The 22,027-nt window shown below is 47.3% G+C and overlaps 1 protein-coding gene across 17 annotated transcripts in view; it reads right to left on the bottom strand.

The window, feature by feature from the left end:
* LOC125446327 (tenascin-X-like) overlaps window positions 1–22,027 on the bottom strand; it is a 167,297-nt gene that overhangs the window by 97,139 nt on the left and 48,131 nt on the right. For all 17 annotated transcript variants that reach the window (XM_059639465.1, XM_059639457.1, XM_059639462.1 and 14 more), the window contains exons 4-7: window positions 16,997–17,112; window positions 15,353–15,506; window positions 12,226–12,489; window positions 9,281–9,544 (exon numbers count right to left, since the gene is read on the bottom strand). In XM_059639465.1, coding sequence (XP_059495448.1) covers window positions 9,281–9,544; window positions 12,226–12,489; window positions 15,353–15,506; window positions 16,997–17,112 — 798 coding nt within the window. The remainder of the gene's footprint in view (window positions 1–9,280; window positions 9,545–12,225; window positions 12,490–15,352; window positions 15,507–16,996; window positions 17,113–22,027) is intronic.

Raw genomic sequence — 22,027 nt, forward strand, 5'->3', positions numbered from 1 at the left:
CTGGGGCCTTAGGATTGGGCAATGCTGAACCTTGACCAACTGAGCTTCTCACCCACTGATCTCTGTGATCCACTAATCACTCTCACCCACTGATCTCTGTGATCCACTAATCACTCTCACCCACTGATCTCTGTGAGCCACTGATCACTCTGACCCATTCCTCACTGTGACCCACTGATCACTCTGACTCACTGATCTCTGTGATCCACTGATCACTCTGACCCACTGATCACTCTGACCCATTCCTCACTGTGACCCACTGATCTCTGTGACCCAAGGATCAGTGTGACCCACTGATCACTCTGACCCATTCCTCACTGTGACCCACTGATCACTGTGACCCACTGATCATTCTGATCCACTGATCACTGTGACCCACTGATCACTCTGACTCACTGATCACTGTGACCCACTGATCACTCTGACACACTGATCACTGTGACCCACTGATCACTCTGACCCACTGATCACTCTGACCCATTGCTCTTTAACCATCTTGACAATCTGTTGACCCAGTGAGCTGCAGCAATGAGGTTAGGGGGCCACTTCCCATCGACTGTCTGTCTAACCTCACTGAGTGTCACTTTCAAACAGCCCATGACAGAGAAACAGGTGTGGTCCTTCCACAAGAAACTGAGGAGTTTCTTTAAGTGGAAATAAGCCCCAAATACATTCTTCTTTCTTCTTTCATCCTAACACAGCAGCAAACCTGCTGATTTTAAACAAGGAACTCCCCCCTCCACCAATCCCCACCCCCTCCATCCCCTCAAACTGGAATACTGTGTCAGGCCCCTCAGCTACTTCTAGGTTTCACTGACTGATTCTACTAAAAGGGCAGGAGCTAAGGTGGGGTCTGGAGCGAACAAAAATCTAACTTCCAAGTCCATCCCTCAAAATAATACAAACGGTCGACAAAGTCCAGAGAAATTCCCGACTGTAGAAACTGTCAAACTGTAGAAATGAGAAGAGGAATGTGAAACAGGAATGGATAGAAGGAAGAAATTGCTGTGGAAAAATAAAGATGAAATTATTGTGACTCCGGGACTGCCTCACAAGCAGAACTGGAGGGAAGAGAATGAGCTGCACTGGAAGAACACGCCTGATGTCCAATGGTTAGTCCCTCAGAGCTGCTGAAGGGGTTTGCTGCAGGAAGAAGGCAGAGAAATAAATCAAAATGAATCTGTTCTTCAGAATTAGATTCAAACAACCTGGAGAGAGAAACAAAACAATGGAATGGTCAGAAATCATCCCTGAGATTCTGGAGAGGTTCCTGCTTAACTCTGAAATGAACAACCAATGGATACTGACCCCTCTGCCCTGTAAGGTTTTCCACGATTTGTGCTTTTCAATGTTGAATTCAGTTGTCATTAGTCTCTGGTTTGAACACTTGGTTTTTTACACAATATTTATGTTATGCACTCTCTATAACGATCTTCACTGTGACACCGTCTGTAGTGAAATCTTCACTGTACTATCTCTTTAATATATTCTTCACCCTACTATTCTCTCTATAACACACTCTTCACTGTAAGACTCTATATAAACCTAATCCTCACTTTAGCTCATTCTCTAATACAAGTTTCACTTCACCCTATCTTACACAGTTTACACTGTCCTACTCTCTCAATACCACGACCTGCGTTTTGCACCCACTTTATAACACAATGTTGCTGTAACATTCTCTCCTGTGATCTTCACTATAGCACACCTACTGTAACACAAGCTTCATGTTACAAAGCCTTTTTAACATAACCTTCACTAACATGCTTTCTGTTACACAATCTTCACTGTAACAAACACTGTAACACAAAATAGTATGTATGACTCTCTGTGACACAATATTCACTGTATGGCTCTCTCTGCGACACAGTCTTCATTGTAATACAATCTTTATTGTACAACTCACTCTCTAACACAATCTTCACTGTAACATTCTCTTCGTAACAATCTTGACTATAACACATTTTCGGTAAAATAATCTTCACTCTAACACTCTCTCTATAACCTGCAATCAACTTTGTTTAAGACAGGGGATAGAAATCGGAGGAATCCGAAGCATGTTATTTTACTGTTTGCATCACACACCTCTCACTGTAATGCTCTCCAGCATTCTGTGACCTTCAGTATAAGATACCCTGCTTTTGGCTGCCTTACTGTCAGAGTCTGCATAAAGCAACCTCTCTGTATTGGTTTGCTGGCTATAACAGGCTTTTTGTCCACCACTCACTGAGTGTGGGCCCAGCACAGCAAAAGAAACAAGGCTTGATTCTGCTTCTCAAGTCTACTTCTAGGATCTGCTGCCAACTGACAGATGTCTCAGCACCCAGTGGGGATTAAGATCTCATAACTTACATGTTGAAGCAGGAGCGGTCCAATTGAGGTATTCTGTTTAACTAACAAGAAGACTTTACTGCAATATATTGGTGGTTAGCTTGGCTGAGATGGTATTTGCCAATGGATGAAAGGTCAAATTCATGGATAGGAGATCCCGGGTCTGAGCTGAGATCCACTGAGTGCTGTAAGCGTATGTTCCTCATTCGCCTTGTTTCCCCAGACAGATCCCAATGGCCTGGGTGGGGTGGGAGGGGGGGTGATGGATTTGGGAGGAGGTAGCGCAATGATAATGTCACTGGACTAGTCATCCAGGCTCACGTTCTGGGAACATGGGTTCAAATCAATGGATGGTCAAATTTAAATTGAAGAAAAGATTTGGACTAAAACATTAATGACTGCTATGCAATCAGTGTGGACTGTTGTTTAAAAGAAAGCACATCTGGTTCTGGAAGGAAAACAGCCATTCCTGGGCTGACCCACATGTGACTTCTGTCCTACAACAACGTGGTTGACTGTTAAGTACACACTGAGGTTGCCTGGCATACCACTCAGTTGTATGAAACTATTCAGCGCTGTGGCTGTCGTGTCCGCTTTACACACATCAGCGACTCAAAACAATGACACATTACCACCCTCGCCAGAGCAATTAGGGGTGGCTAATAAACGTTGGCATCACCGTTGGTGCCCACACCCATGTAAGAATGTTAAAAAATAATAAAACAGCCCTTCCCAACTGCTTATTTATTAAAAATGCCTCTCCTCTAATTTGGAGGTTGGTAAGTAGAATGCATAGGAGTAACTATTGCATGGGCTGACTCCACCCTGTTGAAAGGAGAGTTCACTTTAGCTGTGGACCTCACAACTGGGTTATCTCTGGGACCGGCACACAATGGGTTAAAATATCTTATTGGGCATGGTGTGCATTGCATAAGCAGTCTGAAGTTATGGATGTTTTCATGGAGAAAAGAATGAATGTAAATTACTCAGCTGCAGTTATCATGGCCTACAAGGTGTTAATCTGGTGTTATTTGTATTTATTGCAATGAAATAGAAGAGTTTGTGAGGTCACATTATCGCACAGTTTAAGTGGGCCATAATAATAGTTACAGAATGATTAGAAGAGATTGAGAAGGGTTGCTAACTACATTTTTCAGATGCATGTAGTTTTTCTGATGTCATTTTGATACATTTTTGATAAGCTGTTATTTAATGATGGCAGAAATGGCATGTTGAGCTAAGAGGAAGTGTTAGGGTTAAGGTTAGAGTTACCCTATCACAGTATCAGGGTTGTGAATGAGTCACTGAGTGCTGTCTTCATACTGGATGTGTGAACGGGGCACATACAACACGCTGAGTTCTATTGTCTCATTAAAGACCTCATTGTGCATAATTACAACTATATGTGTTTCAAACAAATTAAATAAAGAAAGGAGTCAAACACACTCTGTGATCAATCCAGAAAACTCTGACTGGAGAATGCATACAGATCTAAATCAGCCATGCCTCCAATGGTGAACAATCTCAGCTCTAGATGTGAGTTCAGGTCTCACAGCGGAGACATACCAGGCTGTCCTTCTGTGCAGTGACAACATTCGGCAGCACCATGAGCAGTGCCATGCTTAGAAGAGGCATTAAACCTTTAGGCCTCTTCTGCTTTCTCAGGTAGATGTAAATGGTTGACGAGCCAACATAATCCACCATCGTTGAATCAGCGTACCCTACCATTGCTGGGTGAGGATCTCACTGTGGGCAAATTGGCTGTTGTGCTTTCCAAATTCCAACAGGCAGTACGCTCAAACATCAGATCATGAGCTTTGGAAGGTTATGGAAGGGGCAAAAAAAACTATCCTCTTGTCAATGGCACTGATAGAAACACGAATTGGGCTGGAGAGATCCTTGGATTTCAGTGGTCCCTATCAGATTGCCGAAGAGAATATGACAAAATCGATCTCCAGAGTGGAACCTTGTTGAATATCGGCATACACAGGGAGTTCAGAAGCATACTTCAGACTCCAGAAGTGCGCTCCAAATATCTGTGGCTCCGCTCCAAGATCCAAATAGCAGAAAGTGGTCTGTAGTGTTGAGTATTTGGAACCATCACTCATGGTGGAGAGAGGGCTCTCTATTCCCTGTGAGATGATCGCTCTGGCTGCAGAACCGAGCATCCATTGGAATGTCTTCAAAGAGGCGCAGGTCACAAGAGAGCAGCAAAAACTGGGAAGGCCAACATACAAGTTCCTATTTCACTTCCCTCTGCATACTCAGTGAGCTGAAGCAACAAGACCCACTTAGTAAAGCACAAGCCAGAAGCCAAAGTACAGGAAAGTTCAAAGCAGAGAGCGAGAACTGTCAAAAGACAGACTATAACTTGTGCAGAGATGTTGATTTCAAACAGCATCATACTCAAAGAGCTATTTTCAAATCCTTTGAGCCCATTTGTTCAGATTTGTTCCAAATCCAAGGAGACAGCCCAGCAATTTGCTATTTTTCTGATTTTCACAGCTAGGAATGTCAATGGCAAGTTCCCACCCTCATGGGCAATTCTGCCACAAGGCCTTTTCTCGTTATGCGGCTATTCATAGCTGGGCCAGAATTTGCTCCCCATCCCTAACTGCAGTGGCCTGTGTAGCTTGCTGGGCTGTTTCAGAGGGACAACCACATTTCTGCAAGACAGGAGTTACGTGTAGGCTGCACTAGGTAAGGGTGGCGGGTTTCCTTTCCTGAAGGTATTTTATGAACCAGATGGGCTTTGACTATAATCGATGGTCACTCTCACAAAGGCTAACTGGTATAATCCAGATTTATTGATTGAATTGCACCAGTTATTAGGATGGGATTTGAACCCATGTGCCCGGTGTATAAGTCTCAGCCCTCAAATTATTTAATCCCCTCTCTACTCGGCAACCTCCCATCATTTTTGTTGTTGTTCTCAGTCATGAAAGGAACGATGGGCGAGGGGTGCTCCATGATCCACCTGCACTTCAAATAATACTGACCAATTCTTCCATATAGATGTGGATCAATGAAACAAGGTAACCTGGTCCTCAGTCCAGCCTCTGAGTTGAAAGCTGCCATCTCTGTCAGTGCAGTTCTACACTGGTACCACCTCAATGAAAGGCTGCAGTTCACTCACTCAGCTTATCGAAGTGAGTGGTAATTTCCCAATGGATCAGTCTGATAAACCAGGTTTGTTTTTGGTGATTTCCAATTTCCTGTCAGTACGGCATGGTGTGCCCCAGAGAGAAGGAAATTCCCACAACAAACCCACACATCCTTTCGATAACAAGAGACAGCAAGCTACAGCACAACATCAGGGTAGAGAAAACAATGAAAATAGACAAAGAACACAGCAACCAAACTCCATTAAATATAGCAGCAGCATTTACACAAGGTGCACTGCTGCAGCTCCCCCAAGCTCCTTCCAAACCCAAGAAATCTACCGCCCAAGAGGACAGAATGGAAATCACATGGGAATACCACGGTCTCCAAGATCCCATCCAAGTCACACAACATCCTGATTTGGAACTGTACTTGTATTCCTTCAACTTTGCTGGGTCAGACTCGTGGTACAGTTACTGCATGTGCACCAACAGTTCAAAGGGGCCGTTCACTACCACATTCCGAAAGGCAGCCAGGACACAGTAGGACATTTACATCAAGAATAACACCGATTGGAATGGAATGACTGATGAAACAGGATGTTAAATGAATGATCAAAGAGAGTGGAAAGTCCACAGAATAAAGAGAATGGGATGAATGACAGAATGTGGGATGGAATAAATCAGGAAAGATAAGTATGGAATGAATGAGGATAATCGGAAATGGAATGAGGATGAAATGAATGACAGAATATGGGAATGGATGAATAAGGTAATATCACAATCGAATCAATGGTGGTGTGTGAAAATCAGATGAAAGTGTAAACATGGGAATTGAACGAATGATGAGAATGGGAATTAAATGAATGAGGAAGAAGGGAGAACACAATCCATGAGGGAAATTGGGAATGGAATGAATGAAGATAAATGGGAATGGAATAAATGATGGAAAATGGAGTTGGAATGAATCATGGAAAGGAGGAAGAGATTGAATGATGTTATATGGGATTGGAATGATAGATGTTGAATGGAAATTGAATAAAAGATGGAATATGGGGTTGAAATGAATAAAGGAGAATCAAATGAATTTGATTGGGATTGGAATAAATGTTAGGAAGTGGGAATGTAACAAATGATGTCAAATGGGAATGGAGTGATAATGGAATGTGGGAAGGGAATGAATTGTGTTAAAGGGAAGTGGAATGCTTTTTGGAAAGTAGGAATGTAATGAAAATGTCAAATACAAATGCAATGAATGACTGAAAGTGGAAATGGATGATCTTAAACCAGAATGAATGATAATTATTGGGAATGGAATGATGGATGTTAAATGGGAATCATGTGTACATGATGGAAAGGGAGAATGAAATGAAACAAATGATGGAGAGTGGGAATAGACTGAAAAGTATTAAATGGGAATGAAATGAATGATTGTCAATGGGAATGGGATGTATGATGGAAAATGGGGATGTAATAATGGATTTTAAATGGGAATGGGAGGAATGATGGAAAATGGGACACTAATGACTGATAAAAGCATGAATTGATTGAATAATGGGAAATTGGAATGGAATGAATAGTACAAAAAGGAATTGGAATGCATTATATTTAATGGAAATAATTTTTTTTAATGGAATGCATGATGTAAAAGGGGAATGGAATGAGTAAAGAAAAGTGGGAAATGGATAAATGATGGAAAATGAGAACGGAATAAATGAATGATGGAAAGCAGGAATAAAATGCTTGATGATAAATGGAAATGAAATGAAAACAGGAAAGTGAAAATGACTCAATGGTGTGAACCTGGAATGGAATGGATGATGTTAAACAGGAATGGAATGAATGAAGGAAAGTGGGGATGGAATAACCAATGTCTTATGGGAATGGAATGATGGATCTCAAATGAGAATAGAATGAATGGTGGAAAGTGAGGGTGGAATGAATTATGACAAAAGAGAACTGAATGAATAATGGGAATTAGGAACGGAATGATTGATGTTCAATAGGAATGGAATGAATGATAAAAAGTGACAATTGGATGAATGATGTTAAATAGGAATGGAATGAATGAGGAAGACAGGAATTTCATCAATGTTGAATATGAGAATCATTTAGACATTGGAAGGTGGCAAAGGTGTGAATGATGAAAAATAGGAATGAGTTAATAATGAACATGGATAATGGAATGAATAATTAGAAAATGAATTGGAATTTGTGATGGGAATGCAATGAAACATGGAAAAAGGATGAACAAAGAAAGATGGGAATGGAATAATAAGGGAACGATACGAATGGAATAATCGAACTGAATTGGATTAATATGGAATTATACAAATGGAATGAGTCTTGGACAGTGAAATGTGAATGATGACATAAGATGGGAATGGAATGAAAAAGGAAAACTGGGAATAGGAAGATTGGGGGAATTACTGGAGAATTAAAAACCTCCAGATTGGATAGAGGAGAACCGGTAGATATGTTGTATTTCACCTCCCAGAAGGCATTTGACAAGGTAATTCACAAGAAGTTGTCATTAGGCGCATGGTGTTGGAGGTAGTGCATTGGTTTGGATATACCGTTGGCTACTGGGTGGAAAGCAGTGAAGAGGAGTAAGGCGTTTTTTTTTAGGTTGGGAACCTTTAACCACTGGAGTTCCACAGGGATCAGTGCAGAGATTGCAATTTTTTGCAATATTTATGAATGACTTTGGAGGAAGTAAGCAAATTTGCCAATGAGACAAAGTAGATAGAAAGGCAAGTTGTGAAGGAGGATCAACAGTTTACAGAGAGATATTGATAGGTTAGGTAAGTGGGCAAAAAAATGGAGAGAAGCTGCAGAAAGCTGCAACACGAAGGGGCTTGGAGTTACTTGTGCATGAAACACTGGAAGCTAGCACACAGGTACAACAGGTAATCAGGAAGGCTAATGGACCCCATTTGATGGAAGTTCAAGGATAAGAGTAGGGAGGTCTTACTGAAACTGTACAAGGTGCTGGTGAAATCATATGTGGAGTACCGTGAGCACTTTTGCTCCCCTTATTTAAGGGTGGTGAAGCTGTGGCATATACTGCAGAAGGCTTTTGAGGCTTGGTCGATAAATATATTCAATGTCATGATAGACAGATTTTAATCAGCAAGGGATCCAAGGGTTAAAGGGAAAAGGCAGTGAAATGGAATTGAGGATTATCAGATTTGTCATGATCTCAATGAATGGTAGATAGGGAACAATGGACCGAACGGCCTCGTTCTGCACCGGCTTCTTACAATGTTTGTTGAATGAATGTGAAAAGATGGGAACGGAATGAATGTTGAAATGGGGGAATGGGATAAAATGATGGAACAGGGAAATGAAATGAATGGAGTGGCAGATTCTGTGGAACATCAAAGTGAAATGAATGATTGAATATTGGAATGGGATGTGAAATGGAACATGACAATGAAATTAATAATGAAAAATGTGAGCAGAATGAGCAAAAGAAACAAAGAACGGAGTCGATGAGGAAACATGGAAATGGAATCTATGCTGAAGTATCAAAACACAATCAGTCATTTCTTTGACTGGATAGTTCATAGTATTTTATAACAAATCTCAGTCAATAGTTTTACATCAGAATCCAGCCTCAATAATGTTTTGGATGATGAGCGATCCAATTTTTGCCCAGATTATGTGTAGAGAATTGCTTTTAATTGGTTTTAAAAGGCCTGGCTTTGAAATGATGGTTCTACAACTTTGTTCCGCAGTTTCTTTCTAACCTGCCGAAGCCTGTCTTGCAATGTCTATAGCTTGCTGCTCTAAGTATAAAGCTGTTGATGTTGCAGATGCTGTCATTGTTCTCACATCCCACTTACCAGTGGTCGCCATGATGATCACTGGCTTGCTCTTCATTGTCCCCTGCTCACCCACCAAAGAGATGGCATACTTGGTGCCATCCTCCAACTGTACCAAGGTAGCTGTGTTGTTCTTCCCAGGCACCCTCAGCTCTCCCCGCTTCCCCGTCTTGGAGGTGTATACAATGTGGTAATGGCCAACACGAGCGACAGACTTCTCCCACTGCAGCCTGATGCTGGAGTCTGTCACTGTGACAACACGCAGGCTCCTGGGACTGTCGATCACTGCACAAAGCAAGCAGAGAAATAGCCTCGGTCACCTGATGCACACGCTGTTGACCCACACGGTCTCACAGTCCTCCATCAGCTGAAAACTCATCTTATCATATTCAGATCCCTCAATGGTCTCAGCCCTGCCTTCCCCGCTGCCTGGGTCCTCCTCCCAATCAGTTACACTGCTCTTATTTTTTCCTCCTGCTCATCCCTGATTTTAATCACATCTCCATGCATTCAGCTGCCTGAGCCCCAAGATCTGGAATTTCCTCTCAAAAACTCTGTTTTTCTCTCTCTACCCTCCCTTGAGACTCTCCCTAAATTTATCTTTCCGATCAGGCCTTAAGTGATCTGGAGTCACTGCCCAACCAGTAACTTTCCCGTTGTGATTATAAAGCTGTTACCTCAGTGCGAGTTATTATTGTTTAGTGAGTCTTTCTGTGGCTGGTTAGTGATGATGGGCAGGCTGGGTGGCTGGCATTTGAGCTCAACTTGGCACAGCATATGAGTGTGTTTGGGTGTGGGATGAGTGTGTGTGTGTGTGTCAGTGTGTGAGTGTTGGATTATGTGTGTGACAGAATGTGTGCGTGTGTTTGTGTGTATGTGTATTTGTTTGCACATGTCTGTGTGTCTTTGTGTCTATGTACCTCTGTCTGTGTGTGTCTGTGTGCCTTTTTATGTGTGTCTGTATGTGTGTTTGTGCATTTGTGTGTGCCTCTGTGTGTGTATGTGCGCGCGAATGTGTGTGCATGTGTGTGTGTGCATGCATATGTGAGCGTGTATGTGCATGCAGGTGTGTGCTTGTGTGTGTGTGTGTGTGTGTGTGTGTGTGTGTGTGTGTGTGTGTGTGTGTGTGTAGCTGTGTATGGTTGAGGTTGCACATTCAGGAATTCAGTTATTTGCTGGGTTGACCTGAGATAGATTCAGGAGTCAAGCTGTCCATGGTTCAGTGTGGGATGTTCAGAAGCTCTTGGCTTCCTCAACAGCATTAGTGTCAGGCTAACATTTAACAACATGGTGAAAAGTAACTGACTGAGTGTCAGTGGTTGACTTGGCAACAGTATGTTCAGGAGTCAGTGGCCAGATCTAGTGACCTCAACACACTTCCAGCAGAGCTACCGCCACTGACTGAGCCTGGTGTTACTTTTTATTCATTGCAGTCAATGAAAAAGTTGAATGTGAACAAATAAACTTCATTCCTCCGTCTCATGCTCTCTCATTCTCACACACACAGGGGGCAGGGCAGCAACACTGGAATAGACAGTTTCAGTTCAAGAGGACAAGCAGCTTCCAACTGTACTGTCCTTTCACACGCACTCACAGTTTACTCCAAAAGGAGTAATGCACAACTGCAAGCACCATAGGGCACATCAAACTGAGGCTCTGTCTGCCTTCCAGGTCGCGCATACTTGTGTGTGTGTGTGTGTGTGTGTGTGTGTGTGTGTGTGTGTGTGTGTGTGTCTCTGTGTGTGTGTGTGTGTGTGTGTGTGTGTGTGTCTCTGTGTGTGTGTGTGTGTGTCTGTGTGTGTGTGTATGCATGTGCTAGTGTGTGTATACGTTCGTGTGTGTGTGTGTGTGTCTGTGTGTGTGTGTATGTGTGTGTCTGTGTGTGTGTGTGTGTGTGTGTCTGTGTGTGTGTGTATGCATGTGCTAGTGTGTGTATACGTTCGTGTGTGTGTGTGTGTGTGTGTGTGTGTCTCTGTGTGTGTGTGTGTGTGTGTGTCTCTGTGTGTGTGTGTGTGTGTCTGTGTGTGTGTGTATGCATGTGCTAGTGTGTGTATACGTTCGTGTGTGTGTGTGTGTGTCTGTGTGTGTGTGTATGTGTGTGTCTGTGTGTGTGTGTGTGTGTGTCTGTGTGTGTGTGTATGCATGTGCTAGTGTGTGTATACGTTCGTGTGTGTGTGTGTGTGTGTGTGTGTCTGTGTGTGTGTGTGTGTGTGTGTATGCATGTGCTAGTGTGTGTATACGTTCGTGTGTGTGTGTGTGTGTGTGTGTGTGTGTGTGTGTGTATGCATGTGCTAGTGTGTGTATACGTTCGTGTGTGTGTGTGTGTGTGTGTGTGTTTGTAAATGCGTGTGTTTGTATATGCATGTGTGCTTGTGTATACATATGTGTGTGTGTATAAGCACAGTTGAGCATGTGTGTATATATACGTGTGTGTGTGTGTGTGTGTCTATGCACGTGTGTGTGTGTGTGTGTGTGTGTGTGTGTGTGTGTGTCTATGCACGTGTGTGTGTGTGTGTGTGTGTGTGTGTCTCTGCCGATCTATATTTGTCTCATTGTCTGTATACGTCTGTGTCTGTTTAGGTGCCTGTGTGCAGCAATGCCTGTAAATGTTTGTGTGAGAGAGTGAGTATGTGTATCTCTGTGTGTAGGTGTGGATGTGTCTGTCAGCACTTTGGATGAAAAAACTTCTGTGCAAAATGCCAGGGGACATCTCCATCAGTGATCCGACAAATAGTTATCCCTCAATCAGCACCGCAAACCAATCAGAATAGCTGGTCATTATCAAGCTTCTGCCCATGGGACCTTGCTGTGCACATACGAACTGCTGCCCTTTCCAGACCACGACAGTAATGACACTGAGAGCGGTGTTTATACAGCATTTAGGAGCTTGCTGCAGTTGGAACAGGTGCGATGGCAATGAAGGTCAGGCCGGGGTCGGGGTAATCGTGTGGGGAGATTGGACGTACCAGTAGTTCCTTTGGTGGCAGCGGCCTTGCTCTGGTGTTGGCCTCTCTCCCCGACCAGGGAGATGGTGTGTTCAACGCCAGCCTCGAGCCCGGTCAGAACAACACTGCTGTTACTGGCTGGTACCACCACCTGACTGCGCTTGCCTGTCGCTGATAGGTAGTTCAGGCGGTATCGATCAATGGAGGCCAGTGGCTTTTTCCAGCCCAGCTCGATGGTGGAGTTTGTCGTTGAAACCACGTGGAGATTCTGGGGCCCATCGATCACTGAGGCCAAGGAGAGAGAGATTCAGTCAAAGCACCTCATCTACAGACCATACAGCACAGGGCGACCCACTGTCTATTAACCCAGTTACTGATCACCCCAACACCCTACACAGTGACCCAGTGTCTCACAGCCCAGTTACTGATTCCCCAACACCCTACACAGTGATTCAGTGTCTCACAGCCCAGTTACTGATTCCCCAACACCCTACACAGTGACCCAGTGTCTCACAGCCCAGTTACTGATCACCCCAACACCCTACACAGTGACCCAGTGTCTCACAGCCCAGTTACTGATTCCCCAACACCCTACACAGTGACCCAGTGTCTCACAGCCCAGTTACTGATCACCCCAACACCCTACACAGTGACCCAGTGTCTCACAGCCCAGTTACTGATCACCCCAACACCCTACACAGTGACCCAGTGTCTCACAGCCCAGTTACTGATTCCCCAACACCCTACACAGTGATTCAGTGTCTCACAGCCCAGTTACTGACCACCCCAACACCCTACACAGTGATCCAGTGTCTCACAGCCCAGTTACTGATTCCCCAACACCCTACACAGTGACCCAGTGTCTCACAGCTCAGTTACTGATCACCCCAACACCCTACACAGTGACCCAGTGTCTCACAGCTCAGTTACTGATCACCCCAACACCCTACACAGTGACCCAGTGTCTCACAGCCCAGTTACTGATTCCCCAACACCCTACACAGTGATTCAGTGTCTCACAGCCCAGTTACTGATTCCCCAACACCCTACACAGTGACCCAGTGTCTCACAGCCCAGTTACTGATCACCCCAACACCCTACACAGTGACCCAGTGTCTCACAGCCCAGTTACTGATTCCCCAACACCCTACACAGTGACCCAGTGTCTCACAGCCCAGTTACTGATCACCCCAACACCCTACACAGTGACCCAGTGTCTCACAGCCCAGTTACTGATCACCCCAACACCCTACACAGTGACCCAGTGTCTCACAGCCCAGTTACTGATTCCCCAACACCCTACACAGTGATTCAGTGTCTCACAGCCCAGTTACTGATTCCCCAACACCCTACACAGTGACCCAGTGTCTCACAGCTCAGTTACTGATCACCCCAACACCCTACACAGTGACCCAGTGTCTCACAGCTCAGTTACTGATCACCCCAACACCCTACACAGTGATCCAGTGTCTCACAGCCCAGTTACTGATTCCCCAACACCCTACACAGTGACCCAGTGTCTCACAGCTCAGTTACTGATCACCCCAACACCCTACACAGTGACCCAGTGTCTCACAGCTCAGTTACTGATCACCCCAACACCCTACACAGTGACCCAGTGTCTCACAGCCCAGTTACTGATTCCCCAACACCCTACACAGTGACCCTGTGTCTCACAGCCCAGTTACTGATTCCCCAGTTTCCATCCAGTTCCTTCAAGTAAATCCATCCCATTGGATATAGGTGAAAGAAAGTCAATCTGGTCAGAGATGTGATTACATACCTCTGCAGCAAGTTGCACTTAAACCCAGACCTCCTCGTTCTGAGATAGCACCATGATGAATGTGTCAAAATGATCCTAGAGCATGTGTGTGAGAGTTTTTATGTGCCTGATAATGTTGGAATATGTGGGAGCTTATTGAGAGAGTGCTTATGTGTCAGCGTATGACTGTGTGTATGAGAGAATGTGTGTGATTTGAGTTGGAGTAGGAGAATATATTTAAGTGTGTGTGTGTGTGTGTGTGTGTGTGTGTGTGTGTGTGTCTGTGTGTGTGTCTGTGTGTGTGTATGTCTGTGTGGGTGTATCTGTGTGTGTGTGTGTGTCTGTGTCTGTGTGTGTGTGTGTGTGAGTGTGTGTGTACATGTGTAGCGTGCGCGTGTACACAAGTGTGTGATTGTGAGTGACAGCCTGTTTCTGCCCATCTCAGTTCCAGACGCTTCACCAGAAATATCGGGAATGGATTGTGTTTGACTCAAAATGCCATTGCTGTTTTGTCTCCCCTCCCAATATCGTACCTTGCCCCTCCTTTGTCAAAGATTTGGGCCAATGTCCAACTCCCAGTGTCACAGCCCCCAGTGTCACGGCCCCAATGTGATAGCCCCCAGTGTCACAGTCCCCAATGTCATGACCCCAGTGTCACAGCCCCAGTGTCACAGCCCCAGTTTCAATGTCCCAGTGTTATAGCCCCCAGTGTCACAGCCCCCAGTGTCACGGCCCCAGTGTGATAGCCCCCAGTGTCACAGTCCCCAATGTCATGACCCCAGTGTCACAGCCCCAGTGTCACAGCCCCAGTTTCAATGTCCCAGTGTTATAGCCCCCAGTGTGACAGCTCCAGTGTCACGATCCCAGTGTCACAGCCCCAATGTCACAGCCCCAGTGTCAATGTCCCAGTGTTATAGACCCCAGTGTCACAGCCTCCAGTATCACGGCCCCAGTGTGATAGCCCCCAGTGTCACTGTCCCCAGTGTCACAGCCCCAGTGTCACAGCTCCAGTGTCAATGTCCCAGTGTCACAGCCCCAGTGTCACGGCCCCAGTGTCACAGTACCCAGAGTCACGGTCCCAGTGTCACAGCTCCAGTGTCACGGTCCCAGTGTCACAGTCCCCAGTGTCACGGCCCCAGTGTTTCAGTCCCAGTGTCACAGTCCCCAGTGTCACAGTCCCCAGTGTCACGGCCCCAGTGTCACAGCCCCAATGTCACGGCCCAGTGTCACAACCCCAGTGTCATGGCCCAGTGTCACAGTCTCAGTATCACAGTCCCCAGTGTCACGGCCCCTGTCACAGCCTCAGTGTCACGGCCCCTGTCACATGGCCATACCTGGGGAGAATTTAATGACGATGTGCGCTGTCGTGTTCTGTAGGGCACTCACATGTAGTCAGGGTCCTTGAGACAGACGGCCCCAGTTTCTTGTTCTTCTTGGCCCGCAGTGTCACCTCGTACTCCTGCCCTGAAGCCAGGCCTGTCTGCTGGAAGGTGCTCTTGGAGCCAGCCACGAGATTGGTCAGCTGGCCATCATCCTCCTTCTGTGGAGAGGGATGGGATAGATACCTCAGAATGCAGGAACACAGCGGGGGCCATGGGCATTTGGATTCAGCTAACAGGCTGCCCTCTCGCTGAACTTCACTGCCTTGGTACACCACATGCTGGTTGGTCCTCTGAGGCTGTTTCACATGCTCCGCGCCCCCCTGCCCCTCCCCAGCTCCATCAGAACAGGGTCAGGAGTGACACAGCCACCATAACCCCTGACCTGTGCTCCTACTGTGACCTACGGTACAGACAGTCACGGTCCAGCCAGTCATAGCCCCTGCAGGGGGAGACTGGGAGCCTGCAGAAAGGGTGTAATCCCTCTCTCAGCTCAGGAGAGATGCCTCCAGACCTGTCAAATTTAAGGAGATGTTTAATTGGCCAAATAAATCAGGCAGGAGAGGGGAAACTGGCAGGACTTTGGCCAGAAGGTGGCCAAATTAGGCCCCTCTTTCAAAGGGTTTGCACAAGCTTTGCAGGCCGAATGGCCTCCCCTCTGCTGCTACGTTACAAGACATTGTGTCAAGCTTTTCTGCAGGAGGGTGGGGGAGTGGTGGCAGTGTGATGGGGGTGACAGCCTGGTTTGTCTCTGTCGCGAACTGTTCCCAACGCTGTCACTGTCAGCATATCCCAGCTTCTCCTGACTGCTCAGGGGTCAGGGGTTAGTACCACTGCTGGGGCTGCTCAGGGGTCATTGGGCAGTTAAATGGGCCATTCCCATCAAACAAGGGCCCCCCCACAACCCACCCCCACCCCCTTTAATCTCAGGGACAATCAGTGATGCTGGAGGAACTGCTGTGGGGAGCTGAAGAGGTGGACATTAGTCACAGTTTGGCTCCATTGAAGCTGATTTAAGGTTAAATGAAGGAACATCCAACCTCTTCTTCCTCCTCCTCCTGCTCTGCACTCAGCTTCTCAAACCCTCGAACCACCTTCCGGAACCTTCCCCCCCAACCCTGTGAGCTAAGGGGTTAAAGGTCACGTTCTCCAGGTGGGACCTACAGACTCTGGTTCAGGGTGGAAATCCCCCACACCCCCGCTATCTAACCCCCAGCCCCCGAACAACAGCAGAGAGGTCGCGGTGGCACTCCACGGTGATTGCGCCCAGTTCACCGAGTTCAGTTTCCTTGCCCCCAGCAGGTCACAAAGCTGGGCACTTGGGACACACCTGTATGGTGCCCTTTGATACCATCCCCAAACCTCCTCTTGGGTACATTTGCTGAGATATGGGCCAGGCACTGGCGTGATGTGGGCCAAACGCAGGCAAATGGGACCAGTTCAGTTTGAGAAACCCAGCCGGCATGGACAGGGTGGGCCGAAGGGCCTGTTTCTGCTGTTGTATACCTCTGTGATTTTTTTCTGGAATGACAATTTGAGTGATGTCCCCTCCCCCCCAAGTCCCTAATGTCCTTGGATAGACGACACCAGCTGCACACCCCTCCCCACCCTCACACATGCTGCCCTCCCCACATCACCAACAATCCCTTACCAAGGCGCGGAAGGTAATCTCCCAGGCATCAACTGGAACCTTTGGCAGATCCCAGCCCACGATCACCTTGTTCTCCAGAACTTTCTTCACATGAAGCCGAAGTGCAGCTGGGATTTCTGCGACAAGGTGCAGAACACATCTTTTAAAAAATGTGGTGGCACTCACACAGCCCAGTCCATCACACAAGACAACCCTCCACCCGCTGACTCCATCTACACTTCCCACTGCCTCAGGAGGGCAGCCAACATCATCCACCCCCGTTAGGGCCACTTCCAACCTCTCCCATCAGGCAGGAGATACAAAAGCTTAAACAGAGGTCTGCATCATTCGTCATCCTCATCATTGACAGTCCCTTGCAGACAGCGATGGCTCCCTTCCCCTCTCGGGGTGAGTGCGTAGGTGATTATATGGATCGATGAGGCTGCCACAGGCTCTGTTACACTGGGGCAGGGATGTGAGAGGGACGTTGATATGGCAGCACACCCCTCTCACTGTGTTCCTCCCATTATTCCCCCCCCCCCCCCCCCCCCCCACCGGTGGCACGTTTCAAGGTTCTCGAAAACTTTTTCGCACGTTCCTCCTCCTCCTCTACTTTGGGTGGCCTTGGGGCCGGTGATTCCCAGGTGTCAGTGGGAATGTCGCATCTCGCCAGTGAGGCCTTGAAGGGCCGTTGCTGAAGTGCCTCCACCTGGGGCTCACTAGCGGCATGGGAGCTGGGAGTAGAGTGCCTGCTTGGGGAACGCCATGTGGACATGACCAGCCTACCGCAGCTGGCTAAAGGGGGAGGGGGGGGCAGTGCCTCTGAGCTGGGGAGGTTGGCCTGGGTGAGAACACTGATGTTGGAGCATCTTTCTCCCCAGTGGGTTCACAGGATGTTGTGCGGACAGCGCTGGTGGTTCAGGCCCAGCACCTCGAGGTGTCTGCTGTAGGCAGTCTGCATCTCGGAGTCATACATCAGGCTAGGGGCCACCACAGCTTTGTAAACGGTGAGCTTGATATCTGATCTGACGTGGTTACTCTCTAACACCCTTATCCTCAGGCAGCTGAAGGCTGTTGAGGCTGTGCTAATACCAACAGGCTCAAGAACAGCTTCTTCCCTGCTGTTATTAGACTTCTGAATGGACTTCTCTCAATTCTAAAAGTAACATTGATCTCACTGTTTGTGTGCACCTCCTCTGCAGCTGTAACACTGTAACCGTCGCTCTATCCTATTGCTCTAACGCACTTTGCATGATATGATCTGTCTGTACTGCGGGCAAAACAAAGCTTTTCACTGTACCTAGGCGCATGTGACATTAAATCAAATTAAATCCTGCTCTGTGTGACGGGATCCTGGGATGAATCACGATGTCATTGAAGATAATAAACAGGAGCAGCCCTTTGGGATTCTCAAACTTGCTCTGCTGTTGAATACAATCAGGACAGCAACTCTGCTTTTACTCCATTTTCCTGTCACCCCCCCACCCCCTCAACTCCCTGAGGAACAGAAGCTCTCGTTCCGGCTTCCAACGGAAACCAAAAACATTCCAAAGGACTCATATCAGACCCAAGCATTAACCCTGTCTGTCTCTCTCTCTCTCTCCACAGAATGCTGCCAGACCCGCTGAGTTTCTCCAGGACTTTCTGTTTGTATTTCAGACAAACTGGAGCACCAGTGAACGCCTTGATGAGATGTGGTTCTAACAACCAGGTAAACGAGGCACTGTTTGAAAACGAGCCAAACTCAGCACCTTCCACTGCGTCCTGTTAACTGCCAATTTTCAGAGACAAATTCCTGGCTGGGACATATCCTTCAAGCATGACAACCCCAAGGATCAAACTGCTTTGAAGCAGTCGTTGTCAGAGCTTAAAGAGGAAGTTGAAAGGGTGGATCAGTCCATGAGACGGAGAATTCCGCCTGAAGCCATTCACATGACGGAGCAAACCGAAATAGTGGTGGGCCAGCCCTCCAAATCCGTCAGGGAACTGGGTTTCCTTAGGGTTAACAAAGAATCCACCAGCAGAGCTGAATTCAAACTGTCCACGAAACGAAACGGACACCTTGCTGTGGGAGGATAATGCAGTGTCTTGGGAGAGAGCTTTCCTCAGGGCTCAAACACAGGCAGATGTGAGGCCCCTGTACAACACCCTGAAAAGGGGACTCCCACAAGGCTTTTCATAACGTTTAGCATGTCCTGGAACTGCACTGACAGACAGTGAGGTTTTTTTTCTTCTTTCGTTGAAAGTGTGGGGAAAAGTGCCCTAGCCAAACTGTGCACAGCAAGATTCCATCAGTAAGCTGCGGGATGATGCTGTTTCAGGGGCTAATATTAAGGTCATCAAAAGCACAGGAATGTCAGAATTGACAGAAGAATGTCCTGTTTGAAGCGAACTCGATGAGCTATTTTTGCAAAATTTGCCAGCATCACAAACCCCAGTGACTCTGAGCTGACCGCAAACGCACAGAAAACTGACCTGCTGTCTTCATAACTCCCCTCCGTGCACCCTCCCCTGAAGTGTTTCCCTTCTTGCTGCACCTCGTGCAACTCTCGCCCCTGTGGGTAAGCTCGGTCCCCGGACACGACCCCCCAGCCCTCCCAGCCAGCCCGTCCCTCAGACACACCGAGGTAAGCCTTCCCACTGCCGTAATCCCACCTCCATCCATCCACAGACACCGACCCGAACCTCCCTCGGGCCAAAGCTATCGGCGCTTTGGGGGATACAGCAGGTTGGAGCTTCTAACCGAGCAGGAGCTGGTCATGAGCCATGCCGCCTCCCAGTGGTTTTCCATCTCAAACCAGGCTGGAGATTTGAAAAAAACCCAGCCAGGCATTCCAAAGCGAAATGTCAAACTCACTTTCATCCCTGCATTTCTAACCACACTGTCAACAAGCAGGGCTCTTTTAAAATATTTCGGCGACATTTCTCTTTACCCTTCTTCATCCAACCTAAATAAGACCCTTCTTCTCAAAATAACACCCAAAGTCAAAGGCGACAGTATATCACGCCCCCTCCCCGGCCTGGTAACCCTGTTCTAACCGGCTCTCCAAAGGACAGCGTGAAATGAATAGCAATGTTACAGCATCTTCAGGCGGAACAGAGATCCCCTTCTCAATTAGACCCAGTCAATTCATAAAATGCATATGCAGGCCATTCGAGTCTATCCCTGCATTCCAAATCCCACAGGATCCCTACAGCGTTAAAGCAGGCCATTCGACACATCAGGCCTACACCTACCCTCCCAGGAGCATCCTACCCATACTCTATCCCTGGGGTCCTGCAGTTAACCAACCTAGCCTGGCCAATCCACCGAACCTGCACATCTTCGGACTGAGGGAGGAAGCCCACACAGACACCGGGAGATACACATCAGGCCTACACCTACCCTCCCAGGAGCATCCTACCCATACTCTATCCCTGGGATCCTGCAGTTAACCAACCTAGCCTGGCCAATCCACCGAACCTGCACATCTTCGGAATGAGGGAGGAAGCCCACACAGACACCGGGAGAATGTGCAAACCCCACACAGACGGTCGCCCGAGGCTGGGATTGAACCCGCTGTGAGCCACCTCAAAGATGTTAAACCGAGAGCCCCCTGGTTAGCTGTCCCAGGTCAACGCTACCGTCCGGCCGCACTGTCTCAAAAGCAGATCAGGGGCTTATCGCCAACGTCCTGACCCAAACAGCTTCGCCATTAACAGACAGCACTCAGCAGGAGGCACGTTATTCTGGTCACTCCCAGGCTGTGGGATCTTGCTGTGTGAAAATTGGCTCCCACGTATTCTGCAGTATCTCGGTGAATTCCGAAGTGGGATTGATGGGTTTGGCCTGTGCGTTGAGGGGGGGATGTTCCAGGGATGAGGAGCTGTAGATAAATCCAAATCCTTTTACCTACGAGCCTGCTCTCGAGTCGTTTTAAAAGCGCCAGCCCGTTTAACTAACATCTTTTATCGTGCGTTTTTATTTCCGACAGGGCTTACTGAGGTCGCGGGGTAGAGCTGTAAATCTTTTAACTGCTTCTCTCTTGGCTATGGGACCTGACATAAATTTCTGATCATAATTAGGAGAGAAGAGGAGCCAATAGCAGATAAAACTCGAACCCTAGCGAGTCAGAGAGTACTCAGACACATTCTCCAAGCCCATTCATAGAAACCAGAGGCAGGAGTAGGCCATTCGGCCCTCAAGCCTGCTCCACCTCTCAACACGATGATGGGCTGATTGTAAAGTGAAATGCCACAGTCCATTTTCTCCCTCTGTACCTTGTTATATTTAAAATCCGCAAACCTTTTCTCGAATATACTCTATGACTTGCTTTCTGCGGTGGAGAATTCGACAGGTTCCTGAAATGAAGAAATGTTTTCCCACATCAGTCCTGAACAGTTTATCCCATATCCTCCGAGACCCCTGGATTTCACTCCTCTCCCGGGGGGGTGGGGGGGGGGGTACATCCTCTCTGCATCTCATGGGTCCAGCATTATTTGTTATATGTTTATAGACGTTTATCAAAAGTCAGTGGGAATACTGGGATACGGGACACTTCTCGCAGAGCAACTTTTCCTATCAAGCACTTCCAGGGTAGGGAGTAATTCTCCCTGTGCTCTGTCCCTATGATCTCCCCCTCACGCCTATGACCCAGCAGTATGTCAGTCCATCACAAGTCATTCTGAACAGTCTCTCTGAGGGAGAGAATTTGGTTTTGGTGGGGTTATGTTACAATGTGCGAACATACACTTCTAGCTGTGCGGTGCGGACAGTGAGGGTGGAGACTTGGTCGGGAACCCCACCCATTGGCCTGATAATTGGTGAGTGGCAGACGGATTCTCATGTTGGTCTAATTGGCCGAATGGTGAGTCACCTTCCCTGGTCCCTGACTCCTGGCCGTTCCCTCACAGGGCCTCCAAAGCTGAGCCAGCTCTGTGAGATGCTGTCCCCTCGAAGCAAGGCCGCGTTCACCCATTTCACATCATAAAGGGGCCTGCTTTCCAAACCAGCCCCAAATGCAGAGGGACCAGGGAAGGAAAGACAAAACCGATCCCTCCACAACCTCAAAG

The sequence above is a fragment of the Stegostoma tigrinum genome, chromosome 34 (genome assembly GCF_030684315.1).
Source record: "Stegostoma tigrinum isolate sSteTig4 chromosome 34, sSteTig4.hap1, whole genome shotgun sequence".
NCBI classification, from domain to species: Eukaryota; Metazoa; Chordata; class Chondrichthyes; order Orectolobiformes; family Stegostomatidae; genus Stegostoma; species Stegostoma tigrinum.